Source organism: Rhipicephalus sanguineus, chromosome 7 (assembly GCF_013339695.2).
Source record: "Rhipicephalus sanguineus isolate Rsan-2018 chromosome 7, BIME_Rsan_1.4, whole genome shotgun sequence".
Classification (NCBI taxonomy): Eukaryota; Metazoa; Arthropoda; class Arachnida; order Ixodida; family Ixodidae; genus Rhipicephalus; species Rhipicephalus sanguineus.
Genome location: NC_051182.1, coordinates 153122599 through 153139208, shown reverse-complemented (window position 1 = coordinate 153139208; position 16610 = coordinate 153122599). Strand labels below are relative to the sequence as shown.

At 45.9% G+C, this 16610-nt stretch overlaps 1 protein-coding gene across 1 annotated transcript; it reads left to right on the top strand.

Moving 5' to 3' along the window:
• Positions 1-433: 433 nt before the first annotated feature.
• On the top strand, positions 434-11911 carry LOC119400952 (uncharacterized). Its single transcript, XM_037667830.2, has 8 exons — positions 434-609; positions 2466-2688; positions 3569-3719; positions 5140-5252; positions 6347-6497; positions 8561-8734; positions 9625-9750; positions 11581-11911. The coding sequence occupies exons 1-8, from the start codon at positions 468-470 to the stop codon at positions 11788-11790; spliced, it is 1290 nt and encodes a 429-aa protein (XP_037523758.1). The 5' UTR covers positions 434-467; the 3' UTR covers positions 11791-11911.
• The last annotated feature ends 4699 nt before the right edge of the window (positions 11912-16610 follow it).

Sequence of the window (16610 nt, the reverse complement as noted above, 5' to 3'; positions counted from 1 at the left end):
TAAACTCGGCTGAGAAGAAGAATCAGACGATGGCTTTCGTCTTCAGGTCGTCTTAGGCAAATGCATAAGCTATCCTGTGACTTTTGACACGTTTGATCGAAGACCGGGGTATTTTAAGGGCTCGTTTCTTTGTTATAAGAACCAAATGAATCCAACACACAATTACGCCTAGAAAAGCATTCCTTCGGTGGGATCCGAACTCGCAACCTTCGAATTCAAAGATTGTGGGTTCGAATGCCACCGAAGAAAAGAGTGATTTTTCGTCCACCTTAAATAATTTCAATTTACGTAATAATTACTAAACAAGAGTTAAATACAACAATTAATGTTTTTATGCTTACATTGAAGTTATTGTCTGTTGGACTCATTTGGTTCTTTTAATTCGCTCGTATGAACCTCTGACGCGTCTTTGGTGTGCAGAAAACGTCGAAAGTTCGAATACCGATCCGGATGCGGGGGCAACGAGAATGGAGGTCCCCGAAGGGCAGACGAGCACCAAGCAGACGACTATCCCGAAGCCGCTGGAGCCCACGTCGCCAACCGAGACCCGGAGGCCGCCGCCTGTCGAGCCATCGCCTACTGTGACAACTCCCACCGAAATTCCGAAGGGTACTTAATCCCACAAAACGAAATGCCACACGACGTATGCAAGAGTGTAACGAAGTGCACGCCTTAGGCAGCCGACATATTTCAATTTGCTGCAATATTGTGTGTCCATCTGCTTCTAGTTGACAAATTGACCCTCGCTCTACCAATTGCTAGCATCCTGCTTAGCTCATTTGGCAGAGCGACCGTCCCAAAAAGGCGTTGGTCTCGGGTTCGATCCCCGGAACAGGACGAGTTTTCCTCCGGCTAGGCAGATTTCTATCTGAGTAATCCTTAAGGATTTCATTGTGGCTTCGCGCTACAAAGGAGTGCTAGCTCTTGCAAAGGAGTCAATTATCCCTTTCATTTCTCAATTTCTCTCGTTGCTTTCGTGACGCCCACTTATTTATCCATAAATCGATTGGGAATTATCCTCTGCAGCTCGTCTGCGTATGAATTGACTTAATCCCCTGCATATACAGGTTGTTACAGTCACAGTGCTGCCTAATAATACACTATATGGACATCTGGCGCTTGTGTCTACGGCAGTTGCAACCCATAGCGCTTCAGCCAGCATGGGAATGATGGGCAGTACAAGGATTTCCCTAAGCTTCGTTCTTTCGGCTCCACGTGGCTTTTCTTACTTTTGAAACTGGTAATCATTAGGGTACAAATAACACATATTATAATAAATACGACGTGCACAGAGGCCGTTTCGATCCACACTTTTAAAAAAGACACGATCACTCAGACATTAGGAATAATGTTGCTGCGTTTTCAATGTTGCCTTGATCTCAGGTTTCTCGTGGCAAAACCACAATATGAAAATTAGGCCCATTGTAAAGGAGGGCTCCGGAAGTTTCGACCATATGGTGTTCTTTAACGTGCCCTCACATCGTACAGTACATGGGTCTCTAGCATTTCGCCTCCATCGAAATGCGACTGCCTTGGCCGGATATCAATCCGCGACCTGCGGGTCACCATTCGAGCACCGTAAGCACTGTGGCGCCGCTTCAGACTCGCTGCAGTGTTTAGCCCAGCTCTCAGCGACACAACGCTTCGGCTACCAATAATGGTGCTTGTGGCAGGGTGATTAAAGGTGATTAACATGGAGTAGCAAGCACAGCGCCGCACTTAAGGCCCTGTAAGTATCAATAAAGCTAATAAGGTGCACATTCAGGCGCATTTGGAATAATGCACTGATGAGTGTATGAATGAATGCACCTCTGAATCTCTAGTTGAATCACTAAATCAGAAGGTGACTCAAACGGTCATTCATTTATGCTACCGACGAACCTCCGACATACTCAACGATAAGCCAATAGGTTAGTCTATTACAGTGCTCACACGAGAAAGATTGCTCTGATTAATCAATCAAATTATTGTACCAACCAATATTTAATCAATAAAACAATAAACAACTATTTCATCATTATCAGCCTGTCTTATGTCCACTGAAAGACGAAGGCCTCTTCCAATACACAGCCCAATCATCACTCTTCAATCAACTCTCCAATCAACAAAGCGCTGAATCAACCAATACTAAATCACTCAATCAATCAATATTTCATCATAACCATCCTCTTTATCATCAGTCTGTGTTATGGCCACTGCTAAACGAAGGTCTCTTTGAATAGTATCCAACCCACCCTTTCTTCTGCGAGTTGATTCTACTCACTCACTCACTCACTCACTCACTCACTCACTCACTCACTCACTCACTCACTCACTCACTCACTCACTCACTCACTCACTCACTCACTCACTCACTCACTCACTCACTCACGCACTCACTCACTCACTCACTCACTCACTCAATCAATCAATCAATCAATCAATCAATCAATCAATCAATCAATCAATCAATCAATCGATTGCAGAGCTCGGCCCAGAAACCTTACTCTGCACCTACGGTCGGAGGACGACGTCCGATGCTGTCATGGCCAGCGACGGTTTGTGCGACTACGCCTTCTACGATTCGCTGTACGCATTAGACAAGAACAAGCTTTCGACCTTGAGACCATTCACCACCGACCTCGAGACCTTCATGAGACGCGCGTCCAAGTACAAGAAGACCAGCTCGGGTGTGGCTTTCGCGTTCGAGTGAGCATATTTTAACAACAGCAGAGAGTAGCTAGCTCTTGCAGAGCGTAACATTGGGCGAGCTGGTGCATAGCTTAACGAAAGAATAGGACGACATAATACGTTTTACATGGCCATATCGAAGGCTGCACATGGCCAAAAAGAAGCAGGACATCATTAGGTGCAAAACCATTCTTCATACAAAATCCCATTACCCTTGCGCGGTATACCGAAGAAGCGATAAGGTTAACGTAGGGCGGTGATTGGGTGATAGAAAGATGGGATAATAAAGCACCCCCTGTAGAAGAATTATGCTTTAGCAGAGTCAAACCTTGGGTGATTTCGTGAATGGCTTAACAAATATTTGTGACACAACTCAGGAAAAGGGAAAGAAATGGGAGAAGAGAGGACAGCCCGCCCTATCCCAACTTCTATCATTTTACTACCTTGTTCTTAGTTCCGCGATAAATATTTCGTTAGCTAGCTCTTAGCGATCGACGTAGAGTCCGCCTCAAACTTCACTGTCATACGCATCCATAATCAAGAACGGCTCCTTTACATGCCGTGCTCAATGGCGAAATGAAAGACAGCTTCTAGTTGGGCTAGTTGATGTTTTACGCCTAGGTTTACGTGATTTGTGAACCGTGCGAAGTGCATAGCTCGACGAATATGTTCTGTTTGATGGTGCGGGCGATACAGTTCTTCGGTGGTCCATTTAGTGCACTGCATTCATGCCGGTAGGTTTCGTGTCTCAAAACAGAACAAATAAAACACCAGAAATCTGGTGCGTAACCAGAAATTATTGTTGTTCTTATTAGTACTCTTATCTTTAATGTTATCATGGTTGCTCATTATGCACGTTCGCCGACCGTACGAATCATGGTGTGCTGCACTTTTGCAGGCATTTAAATGATGCAGAGCGCGATCTGAAAAACAGGAGCCTGAGCCCCCTTACGGTCTTCTGGTGGAGAAAGATCTTCCACGCTGGCGTCCTGGATACACCAGAGTCCCCGAAGCCAAGACAATGGCAGCACGCCATTGCAATGCTCAAAGTACGGCTTCTTATGCTTTCAAGTGTTCAGACCGTTCTTAAGTAGAGAATAACTGGAAAGAGGGAGCTGAATGGCACTCAAGGAAGTAGCGTTGAGTCTGACGAACAGTTCATTCTTGGATCAGCCTGGAAGCTACGTTTGTCAAGGGGCAGCATACACCCAAGTATAATACTCTTTATATGGAGGATGTCACTCTTTCTTTATTCCGAGGATTATGCAGTTCAGACTAGCCCGGAAACCATGAGCCTGCGTTCGCGCACGTGTAAGAACGAACTCACAAACATAACAGAAAAAGGTCCTCACAAACATGGGCATGCGCAGAGGGTAAAGGGGTCGCCCCCCTCCCTCCTTAAGGCCTAAGGTGGGCACCAAGTCTGTCCCATGACTATACTCAGTAGGACGTGTCCCGTCTTTGGTTAAAGAGGAGGGTTATGCCCCCCCCCCCCCAGGTTTCTGAAGATAATGTTGGCAGAACACCACTGATGCTGCAATCTAGGAACTTTGTACTTCCCACTTCTACCTCCGGAAAGCCGCGGACCGAATAGGTCCCTGAGAGGAGGACGTTGTCGCTTAACTTGAATCCATCTCAAAGCTTGTTTACTTTTGGAGTCGGCAAACAGCGGGGGAGAGGGGAGAGGAAGGGGAAAGCTCCAGTGAACATTGGCCCCTCCTATAGGAGAAACCGGCGTACGCCGTACCCGAGCAGATGTACTGACATCATACTGTAAATCATAACATGCCGGTTTGTACCATGTGAGAACCCGGACTAGAAGGTTGAGATTGCTGAAATAACAGCCCCAACAAGAAAGATACAGTATACACAGCAAGAATGAATACAAGACCACATCAAGAGCTCATTAGCGTGCAGCACGCATGACATTATTATGGATTTAACATCAGGAACATCGGACTAAAGAACAGTGTATGGGTTTTATTATTTTTGCCTCCTTCATTTACTCGCAAAGCACTGCTAATGATGAATATTGGGGTTTTATGTCCAAGAACTCCGATACCATTATGAGGGACGCCGTAGTGGAGGGCTCTTGAAATGTTGACCATCTGGTGCTCTTTAACATGCACTTAAATCTCAGTACACGTATATCTAGCATTTCGGCTCCATCAAAAGGCGGCAGCCGCGGCCGGGATTTGATCTCGCGACCTTCGGGTCAGCAGTCGAGCACCATAACGACCAGACCACCATGGGGGGTTACTCGTAAAGTTCTGAAATTGTTGGGTACTATTCATTTGTTTTATTTCCTATCGGTCAATATAGGCCATAACGTTTGCTATCCGCATAATTAGAGGTAAAAGATAAAGCTAACGCTGTTTTCTCGCAGTTACCGCTAACTCACGACGAGCATTTGCTTTACTACGTGTCTGATTATCTTGGTGCACTCCGCACACTTGGTCCTTACTGCAGAAGTTGGACGACCTCCTCGAATCACAGAGGGCGCTGGGTCACAGCGCGATCACGGTGTTTACCGCGCCGTTTCCGGAGAGTGACTGGAGCCTGGCTCTGGCGCGATACTTCACGTGAGTGTCAACTAGTGTAAACACAACAAAGGAAAAAAAATCGCAGGGTTTCTTATGCGTTCGCCTAAGACGACTCGAAGGCGAGAGCCATCTTCTTTTTCTTCTCAGTAGATTCTATTGATCCCCCCACCGCCCCACTCCGAAAGCCTTGTGCACCTAGCGTGGTTTGGCATTGCCTCCGGAATCGGAGTCATTGCAAGCATTCTGCCCCTAACCTGGTTTTGCACTGCTTCCTTGACTGACCCACCTTTGACCAAGCCACACTGTAATGTGGTGACGTCATCGTGCGACATCAGATTATGTGACGTCATCATATCGTCATAGTGTCGTCATCATGACGTCATGAACATTTGAGGTATGTGACGTAGTGATGACGTCATGCGGTGACGCTTTCACGTGATGGTGATTTTTTGCTTCACTCGTGTTGAAGTCACCGACGCGGGACGCGACGCAGACGGCCAATTCTCGCGTTTGATGAGTCATGTAAGGCTTTCGCCTTGAAAAATTCTCAATAGGAGAAAAATGAAGTAGATTCAACGCGCCCTGTTGGAATGTACGCACAATGAAGGACTTTTACAACTTCTTTGACCTAATGCTTCGCTGCGTACGAAGCGACCTGTCTATCTGGACATTTTCTCCCACTTTCTATCACAGGGCATGATGTCCTTTTATTTAGGCGAAAGCCTTATATGCCTCATCAAACGCGAAAATCGACCGTAGGCGTCATCGGCGTCAACAGGAGTGTTGCAAAAAATCATCACGTGATGACGTCACCTTATCCCGTCAAAACGACGTTAAGGGTAACAAAATTTGTGGCATCACCGAGGCATCACTATGACATCCATAACGCGCCGTCACATGATGGCGTCATGGCATGGCATCGTCCCTTGGTAAAACGTGGGCCGATCACAGAGGCAATGCAATCGTAAGGTGCAGAAAGCTTGCATTGCCTCAGACCCTGGAGGCAGTGCAAAACCACGTTAGGTGTAACTGTAAGCACACGCGTGTTCTTGCTGAAAAAGTGGTTTTACTGTAACGGCGATGACGTACAGATATTATAACCTCTTTTACCTCGATATTCTGTCATGCCGCAGCAAGGTTCGTTTCAATCCGGACCTGTTGATCATGCTCGGCCACTACCCATTCGGCGACAACATGATTCAAGACTGCATAGTCATGCCTCCGACTAGGCATCCAGACGACGCTGCGCCTGACTATGTCCTCAAGAACTACAGCTACGACCTGGTTAGCCACGTTTACTACATAGTACATATTAAACTAAAAACGTGTGTAAAATCGAGAACGTCAAGATGCTGCATATCCAACGTACCCAGTTGCAATCTACATGCAGCAAAGCTCATTCGCATCTTCGTCTTTCAACCAATGCTAATATAGGCTCGGCGCGACCGGTCATTCTGTGCATTTGGAACGCAATTCTTGTAAAGTTGCATCATGTCTACGGCATCGGCAATCATCCCTGTTCATGCTAGTATCAGAGGCCTTCTTTAGCTGCAGCCGATTAAAGGGCAGCTTAAGCTCTTTAAAAAAAGGACTTGGAGCTGTGCACTCGCAGTTCGGTCCATGCTGAATTCGAAAACCGATACGAGTGTTCTCAAAACTGAACGCAAAGATCATTTTTAGGCAAAAAAATTTAGCAGATCCCTCGCCTTATGGGAATCGGTTTCATGCGAAGCAGTCAGCGAGTAGTTCTATGCTGCATTTTTTTGGCTTTGAGTCAAGCGTTACGAGATGGATCGACGTGTTTTGTAAGTGTAGTAGTTGTGTGCTTGAGAAACTGAGAGAACGCGGTGACGTAATCATAGGTATACCGCGTCATCACCAACAGCAGTAATCTTGAAACGTGGCCTCTACGATCAGCTCCGGCAACGGCACGCAGCCTTTTAGTCTCGGAGGCCACGGTTGAAGATACGAGAGACGCTTGTTCACATTGCGCTCGGCTAATTGTCGTTATGGCAGGCATTGTGATCCAGCTGCAAAACTTTCACTGTCTCTATACGTACTTGAGAACCCGGCACATAAACAGCCTTCTCGCGGTTCGCATTAGCGAGTACCGGTAAAAATTCCTCAGGTTGCAGCACGGCTGCGCCAATGGAACCAAAGATGGCGTAGTGCCTGTTAGTTCGTTTTCACGCCCACACTTTTGGCGCGCTCGCGTGGGCGGAACAAGACAAACTTTTCTTTCGCGTATGCTAAAGATCCTGCTGCAACAACTGCGGAAAAAATTGCGACATCATCGGCAATGACGTCTGTCCCTTGTTAACCACAAAATTTTACCGAATTCTAAAACCGCTTCATCTTCCCTTTAACACATTTGAAAAAGCATAGGCTCCACCCATGGTATCGCGGTGGGCTTCAACGCTGTGAAAGAGCCTTACCAGCCGGAGTGTGTTCAAAGCTTTAGCATTCTTTCCTCTTGTAATACAAATACTAGCTGTGATAAAAAAGAAAGTACACCGTTTATATCTGAAATATTGCCTCAGGTGGATTATTGAAGTTAGGATATTTCCTAAGATTTGCCAGGACGTTCAAATCTCGACCTGTAAGGAGCAGCACAAATGTGTATTTATGTGGGAAATTTGCTATCTGAAGCCACAGACATTCATAATAATGCACTAGAGGGAAATCTGGCGCCAGTGTCCATGGGACAGCAACGCACGACGCTTCAATCAGCATGGGAATGATGGCTAGTACATGGATTTGCCTGTAAGGTTCGTTCTTCCGGCTCCGTGTGACTTTATGAGTTTTAAAGCTGGTAATTAGTAAAAATGTTTGGCAGTTCCACTCCACCTCCTTGACCCTTTTGGCCTCACCAATTGATATCACCTCACGAGTTTCAAAATGAGCCATTCTTTATCGGAAACAAAAGCCAAAACGCAACCATAAACAAAGACTACTCAAATCCATCTACTGCCAATCACTACCACGATGCTTGAACAATCTCAGCGCCACAGTTCCATCTAGTAAATATCGTAGGAAGCTCTGTGTCTAAAACGCGCCAAAGAGCTTGACGTTACGGAAATAAGCTATTATAATGTAATGTAACGTGTGTGCAAATTGTGTTTAGGAGGCACAGCATGACACTTAAATTTTTTTCTCACATGAAATATTTTTGCGACAATAGGCAGTGCTCTTAGTGACCGCCATTTCTCTTTGATATACGTTACCACTCACTGAAGTCAAGTCTATTCAGTATCTCGTTAGCGATACATCGTTAGCGATATGTATTGCACATGTGTAACCGTCTACCGCACTGTTCGCCAGTTGAGGATCCTATATCTACTTTCCAGTCGAACGGCGCCTTCAGCCTTCGTGAGTTTTACGCAAACGACGGCAGTAGCCACGGTATGCTGTCCGTGACCTTGAAGGGCCGATGGACGGAGCCCAAAACTAGAGACGCCATGGACTTCTACTCACCTTGTATCTACGACCCGAGCGAAGAGTCCTTCGGCAGCTACACGGAGGTGAGTGGGGCAAGGGTCTCCATAAATCTGCGTAAACATGGAACGCTTCTTTGCATTCTAAATCATAGACAGTTCAGCAGTGTGGTTTTCTGGGCCACTTCGTACATGAAGACAAGCTTTTGTCCTTAGCACTTCTACTCTTGTGCTCGCGCCGTTACGTGCTGGAACCCTTCACCTGGCGAATCATAGGCGTGGCAGGATTGTCCATTAAAGTGGGGAGGGGGGGAGGGTGAGGTGGTAAGTTCAACCGCAGAACCTCCCCTACCCTCCTTGAATTCAACGACAGCGGATCGGACGATAAAAGACAACAAAGCTGCGTAATGAATAAAAGAAACAAGAGTTCTGGTTCTTCCGGGGGTACAGGTGAACACAGCTCTTGGAACGCAACATCAGGAGCTCTCGAACGTCAATATCGTCTGAAACTGGCATGGCCATTTCCTTACACTTTAAACAATAACGAGAAGGGACCGCCTGAGGAAAGTAATGTGGCAGACTTGGCTCCCTCCTTAGGGGTTGGGTGGCGCCCCCGTTACCCCCACTGTGCGAACGACAATGCTGTAGATATGTAATCGACGGTGCATTCAGCGCCCGAGTTTCTGCATCTTGGTCTCACAAAATTGCGAGGTCCTATGCTCACGACAGCTTTGTTAATATTTCGTATCACCCAAACCCCCGCCATAAGAATTCATACAAATTTTGAAATCAACGCAAAAGATGTTGATTGCGCAGCATGTCTCGCATTTCTCCTATGGAATTCCGCCTGCGTAAACATGCGATGTCAGGGATATTCGCCGTGGGGGCGCTCGTCGCCAAGACGCTCGTGGAGCCGTACGGTGAGCGCACGCTGCTTATAGCTAAAGGCTTTACCGTCTGCTTTTTTTATAATGCAGGTGTGCAGGCACAGTCGGTACGTGTCTTGGCTCGACTACTCGTTTAGCCATTACGCCATGCTTGCCCGCCACGCAACGAAAAAGCGCGCTTTCGCTTACGACAACGAGGAAGGCATCTACGATAAGGTGAGTGAGACAAGGTTACCTTAAACATAGACGAACGGATACATATAATCCTAGTTGCCACAATAAAATGACACCAGGCAATGAATATATCGAAGGTATAGGCGATTGCATCCAGGTTTAAGCCGTCGTATAGTAACTGTCACATAAATCGAAGAGAATTAAAGTGGATGAAGAATCAACTTGCAGCAGATAGGGACCGAACCTACAACCTTCCATTAATCTTACAGCTGCAGCTTTGTCAAGCTGCAGTTTTTACAGCCTTTTCTCGTCATCCCCATATATTGGAGAAAGAAAAGTTCCCTTGATTTCATTGACTGATGAATCGTAGAAGGCGTAGTCACACAAACCGTCAGTGGCCATGACAGCGTCGGACGTCGTCCTCCGACCATTGGTGTAGAGTAAGGTTTCTGGACCGAGCTCTGCAAATGATTGATTGATTGATCGATCGATCGATTGATTGATTGATTGATTGATTGATTGATTGATTGATTGATTGATTGATTGATTGGTTGGTTGGTTGGTTGGTTGGTTGGTTGGTTGGTTGGTTGGTTGATTGATTGATTGATTGATTGATTGATTGATTGATTGATTGATTGATTGATTGATTGATTGATTGATTGATTGATTGATTGATTGATTGATTGATTGAGCAATTTATTGAAGCTTGTTACCATTTTGCTTTTTATCGGCCTGTACAGCACCTTTCTTGCATAGGTATTTGTCACTGAAGACCCGCTGTCGTTGTTCGACTGCAATCATGTTCACTAAGACGAACAAGTTTTCACAACGCCCACGTGGTCACCCTTTCTCGTGCCTCACAGAAAGGCAGGTCACGCGGGCACTGCAATGCGCTGACGTCACATGACGTCATAATCCAAAATTGACTTCGCTGATGCTTTCAATCTAGGTCGTTTGCTCCGGCATTTATTGCTGTTTTCGCAGTGAATGACAAGTTGGTGATTACCTATTTCTATGATGAATGGTTTCCGCCTTTCTGAGTAATCCAATTCACGTATTATAACTCAGATATCTAACATAGACGATCTTTAAAAAAATTGGGCATTGTCAAAAATTAGAGGGAACCACAAGTCTTCACCTAAGTTACTGGTAGTGGCGTTCGCACTGGCCCTTCGTGTGCCCTGGTCTATTCCTTGGGTTGACTTCATGTTTCGTCGCACTGCCGAAGCAGATCTCAGAAGCCACGTAATAAGAACCTCGCGGTTGAGATCTGCTCCACCAGGTGACGCAGTGATCCCGGCTGCTCACAAAACGTCTGCTCTTCGAAAGAACTAATTTATTTTCATTAATGATATTGACTGTTATTCGGTCCTTATTTTAGGTGCATTTGTGCTCCGATATGATATGTATCCAATGCAAGTCTTAACTTGAACAAGAACGATCGATTTCGTAACCAGCATTATTTTTTAAGGCACATTGTCTAAATATTCGGAAAACGGGAAGTGTTTTGGAAGGGAAACAGGAATGTCACTCGTTGCTCGTGCCATTTAAAAAGGCACACCGCCGTACCACTTTGCGGCTGCATTCTCTACGGCATTGCGCAAACAAACACGAAGGATACCATATGATCACTAGTACAATTACATGCCTAATATTGACAATATTAATAATTATGATTTTAGGGCCCAAAAGCACTATATGAGAGACGCAGTAGTAGAGGCCTCCAGAAATTAAGACAACCTGGAGTTATTTAACGTGCACCTATCGAAGCGCACGGGCATCTAGCATTTCGCCCCCATCGAAATCTGGCCGTCACGGCCCCACAATTCCATGCCTAACCACGCCTCACGTATACTATTTCTTCTAACGCAGCTCTGCAAGGTGAAGGAGGACGTGCAGGACGTGTCGTTCGGCATCGCCGCTTACGACGTCGACTACGACGATTATGGCAATCAGTGTGAATCTCTGAACCTGTACGGCCGCCACAGCCGACTGAAGGCGCTCAGGAGCATCGTCGACTACTTCCGCACACTTTTCGACGAGCAATTCAGCGAGAGAGTTTGCACGTCACTAGGGGCCTGACGCTTGGCTCCTGACTGGCTCGGGGTGCTAGACCGAGCCTCCTGGATTGCTGTGGCGGATATACTTTGTCCTACATCCGTAGATTTTTTTATCTCATTGCGCACAGTAAAGTTGAAGTAAATAGTGAAGGCGATTTTAACGCGACAGCGTTAAAGAGCTCGCTTGGCAGAAATTCCGGCGTCGGCGTCGTTGCCGGCGTCAGCGTCGTCGGTTGCGAGCGAAAAATAGTGGTCTGTGAGCGAAAATTAGATTTGATGCAAATAAATTATAAACTTCGGTTCGAGTGCGATTCTAACACAGGCCTTCTGCGTGTCAAGCAGGTGCTCTATCACAGAGTCACGCCATTGGTTGGAACCGCTTCCGAAAGGAAAACCCTATACGAATGTCATGTAATGCGAGTAGTCTCCTTCCCGCGTGTAATACGTTGCGTGGCAGTAACGTAGAATTGTGCCAGGCGTCAAGACTTGTGAATTGCACAACTAGTGAGAGGTTTAAAGGCCCACCCATTACAAAGCGCTCAGACATATTTAATCATCATCAGCACCAGCAAAAGCATCAACAAAGTGAGCAGCTGCGTACGTTCGAGTGCTGCCTCACGGAGGCGTAGTGGGCACTTCGAAAAGGAAGAACTGTGGCGTAGTTGACACTCCGAAACTGTAGTTGCATTAGGTATTGGTTGGTAACAACTTTATTGATAGTCCTGCAGAGCTTTCGCCGACCGGGCCTTATGCCTTAGGCCTTAGATTTAAACGGCCAGTGTTACTCGCAGAGACGCTCCTTCCCTTGCGGCAACGTTGAGGTGCACACCGAGAAGCGAAGTGACGCTACAATTTGAGAAGGCGATGCGAATTGAGCCCGATTGCGCTCACGCGCTCTACTCTTTAGGCGAAGCTCAAGCGTCCTCGAATTTTTAGGCTATAAAAGAGAGCGAAGTTTGAGTTATAAAGAGGGCTCATTTCTGGTCACATCTTCAGTCTACTTAAACCGCTTTTCATATAACCTGCAGTCCTTCATGTACGCTAACTGAAGTGTCTCTCCACTCATCATATTGCCTCTGTTTCTACAAAATATTGTTCATTAATGGTTGTTATTTCTTTCGTATGTCCTTTTTGTGTCTATTAATGTACAATATGGTGTTGTGAACGGATAATTTACTAATGCGAGACATATCACATTTCCCTACTAGTGACCATTTCGCGATTATCATCGCATAATTTTGATAATATTATTATCATCATTGTAGTTCCATGAACTATCATCTTCAGCACGTACCAACCATCAAGAGAAGAAGAAGTAGAAGCGCAGGAGCTGAAAGGCATTGCTCTAGCCCAGTGAAATTATTTCAGCCGTACTCCTGAATTTCGAAAGTTATCTTGGTAAGTTCCATCATGAGCCGCTTACCTAGCTTATCGTCTTCATTTATCGGAGCAGTGCAGAGCGAGGGAATTCGTCGCGTTCGTTCATTTCTTCGTTGGTCTTCTCTGTGGCGCGACGTGTGGAACACGCATGAGCGTGACAAACTGAATCTGTGTCACTGGAACTGGTCCTTCGAAAGCTCTAGGTGTTTCGACTTTTCGTTAAACGCGTTCTTAATAAGTTTTTGAAGATAGTCAGCCAACGTTATCACTAGTCAACGCTCCTGTCAACATGCGAGCCAAATATCAGTGCACTGAATGCAACAGGGAATTTACAATTGGTTAATGCATTAAGCAGGACTAGTTGGCACTGACTTATTGAATCCATAATAATAGCGAACGCACACTACGGACTACATCTGTCCTGAGTCATTTTATGTAGTCTGTAGCATAGGTCGGCAAACTGTCAGGAGTCGACTCACTCACACCGACTCAGATCGGGCTGTGAGTCTGGGTCTGAGCGAGTTCGGGTGAGTAATATTTTGGTGAGATCGAGTCCAAGTGATTCCAGTTCAGGAAAAGTTTGGTGAGTTTGAGTGCGAATGAGTCCGCCTGTGGATAACGTTGGTGAGTGTGAGACCCACTGAGCCCGAAGCGAAATATATATTTCTTGTGTAAGTCTGAGTGTGCTCGTCATTTCTTGCTAACCTATGGTTCGTAGTTTTATGTATTTACAAGTATTATCGATTCATTGGGAAAATAAAAATTCAGCTTCAAAAAAAAAAAAACAACTGTCTGAAAAGCGCTTCCTCTCTCCTTCGCAATGTTGACGCAAACTACGCAGCAAACGTTCGCGACAGCCTTTGGCCGTTTTTTTTTTAACATGCCCGTGGACGATATCTAGGGCTGTTTGTAAGCTACCGCGGTAGACTACAGGGTATCGCCACGTGTTGCCGCTGCGCACATCTGAACTAGCTGGGGGGCCTGTGTGTGTCAAGACAAATCCCAGTTTCAACCGCAAAGAACGGAGCACTGAATATGGTAAAAGATTGGGAAGGTATACGAACTAAGGGTAGTACCTAAATCCATTAGGATCCGATCTGATGTAATTCTACAAAAAGCTGGCATAACTTAACACAGCCACACCAGGGCGCGATGTGGATTTCGTGCTATCCGTCGTTTCGACGCGAAGGAAACAGTGAGAGCACAGCACCTACACGGATATCAGCCGTCCACTGACCTCAGTCGGAATAGCGCACGCAAGTTCGGTCAGAGTTTACAGTTGCTGCCCGAGGGATGCAGACAACCCCACTGGCAACCCTTCATGCTTTTCGCCGGATCGCGCGGGCCCGCGCGTTTCATCTCCGCTTGAGCCGCGCTCGTCACCAGTTTTCGCATGTATATACAGGAGTAGTAGGGGGGTCGCTATCGATTTGTACTACATACGGAACATGACGGCGACGGAGACGGCAAGAGTGCGCCTCGAGTGTTAATTGGTTACTATCGTAATAACAAGTGGAAGAAATGAGCAATGAAATCAACGGTAGTGTAACTTTAGGACGGCGCATCGCCCCATTGTCATCCAACACTCGGATATGCAGCTTCAAGCATCCTAGTAGCGACGAAAGAAGCTAAAAGGCTCCATTATTGTGCCGTGACTTCATTTTTATTTAAAGGATTCAATTTTCCATTCGCGGCTACAGGTTAGGGCGGCAAAACACGGCAGTAGATAAGATGATCTTGTGATAACTTGGAAGGAGCTTTCAGAGCCTCTTTAGCGCATCTATGGCTACGGTGGGGTCGTTTTCCTTTCCAGGTATCTTGATGTGCCCTCCTACGAGCATGTTGCACACCAGCTCCCGGCATCCCCATGAAGGCTCATCTTCACGGACGTACCTGGCGCAACTACGGTCTGCACGGCCATCCGACGACGATCCCTTACGGACATACGTCATACGCACCGTACACGCATGGGACATCCGGGTTCGGTACGAATTATTTTGCTACCAGAGGCCCCGCGACCCCTCATTTTATGGTATTTAAAGGGGCACGGCACAGATATACGAGGCCGCAATTTTCTGCAGATGCGGTGCTTTGGTTCCGCAAAACCGTTATGGGACTCCTATGAGCTGCTGTAAGCATAGAGTTAATATAACGAACTCTAGAGAAAAAGCTGGGCTGAAAAAGCGGCGACCATAAGCTTGCCCAGGGGAGTGAGGGCAGGCCGGGCGCCCCCCCCCACCCCCTAATTATCATAAAGGGGGCGTCAATGATGCCTCATACCTTTACTGAGTCGGACCTTTCACGTCATTTTTCATGCGTAGGGTGACTGATGGGTATGCATGATTTTTGGCGATACGTAGCCACCATTTGCAAAATCCTTCCAATGTCCAGCGATGGTTGTATATGTTGCCTATTTCACCGTTGTAATTTTTTATGTATTTTGTTTCATATATCTGAAACTCTTTTCACACCAAGGTTTCCTCTTACACCAATGCTCAAGAATCTTCCAATAAAGTGTATAATCATTTCTAATGCAACTATTGTTCAGTCTGTTTTTATTGTTATTATTATTATTATTATTATTATTATTATTATTATTATTATTATTATTATTATTATTATTATTATTATTATTATTATTATTATTATTATTATTATTATTTGTCCTACGCAGTGTCTGTCACTGTCATTCTAAGGGGGCTGTCACCCCGTCAAGCTGCTCACTGCAGTAGCTTTTTGTGACTGCTCCTTTCTTTTGTTGAAAGAAAAACATTGAATTGAATTGAATTGAATAGTGGTGACGAAAGACCGTTGACGTTGCACTGAAATAACTATTTACTTCTCACCTTCACGAGGACCAATCGCAGACCATTGTTCGAAGCATGTCATATCTTCATTTTCATTCTTGCATCCATTAAAGAGCTTGTCTTTCGGACTCGACCAATGGGAAGAGGGGGGGGGGGAGGGTCGGTCGCTGTGGGCAATGACCCCATTCCCCTATTGGAGAACCCTACGCACGCCTATGGCCGCAATCATAAAAGCGCCGGCACGTGGATACATTGTCATTGTTGTCATTGCAACAATTTACAGACAGGCTTAAGTTAGCGTTGTACAATGCTCACAATTTCCGCATCATCAACCGTAAACAAGTATTCTCACGTATTACAAGCATGCGGACACCGTGCGATGTTTATTTTGAGTAGTTTTCGCAAACGTTCTGTGGGTATTTATATAATTTGTTGTGCGCAGAAAGCAGTGTTTACAGGCGGGTTTACTCTGGGTAAAAGCAGCGCAAAAAACGCGGACATGGAAAAGAAGCACACTGTAGTATGCTCCATATTTGTGTCCGTGTTTTTTTGCGCTGCTTTTAATGATGTTATTGCACCAACTCGCCCATCAAGACACCCTTCCGGGTTTACTAGCTGGCGTCACCGTGGAAATGTTCGCATCGTTCAGTCATGG

Bases quoted from the DNA above. Each gene is read 5' to 3' on its own strand.
- LOC119400952 (XM_037667830.2), top strand. From the start codon at position 468: ATGGAGGTCCCCGAAGGGCAGACGAGCACCAAGCAGACGACTATCCCG. The intron at 2,689-3,568 runs GTGAGCATATTT...GCACTTTTGCAG, and splicing joins GGTGTGGCTTTCGCGTTCGA to GCATTTAAATGATGCAGAGC. The intron at 3,720-5,139 runs GTACGGCTTCTT...TCCTTACTGCAG, and splicing joins ACGCCATTGCAATGCTCAAA to AAGTTGGACGACCTCCTCGA.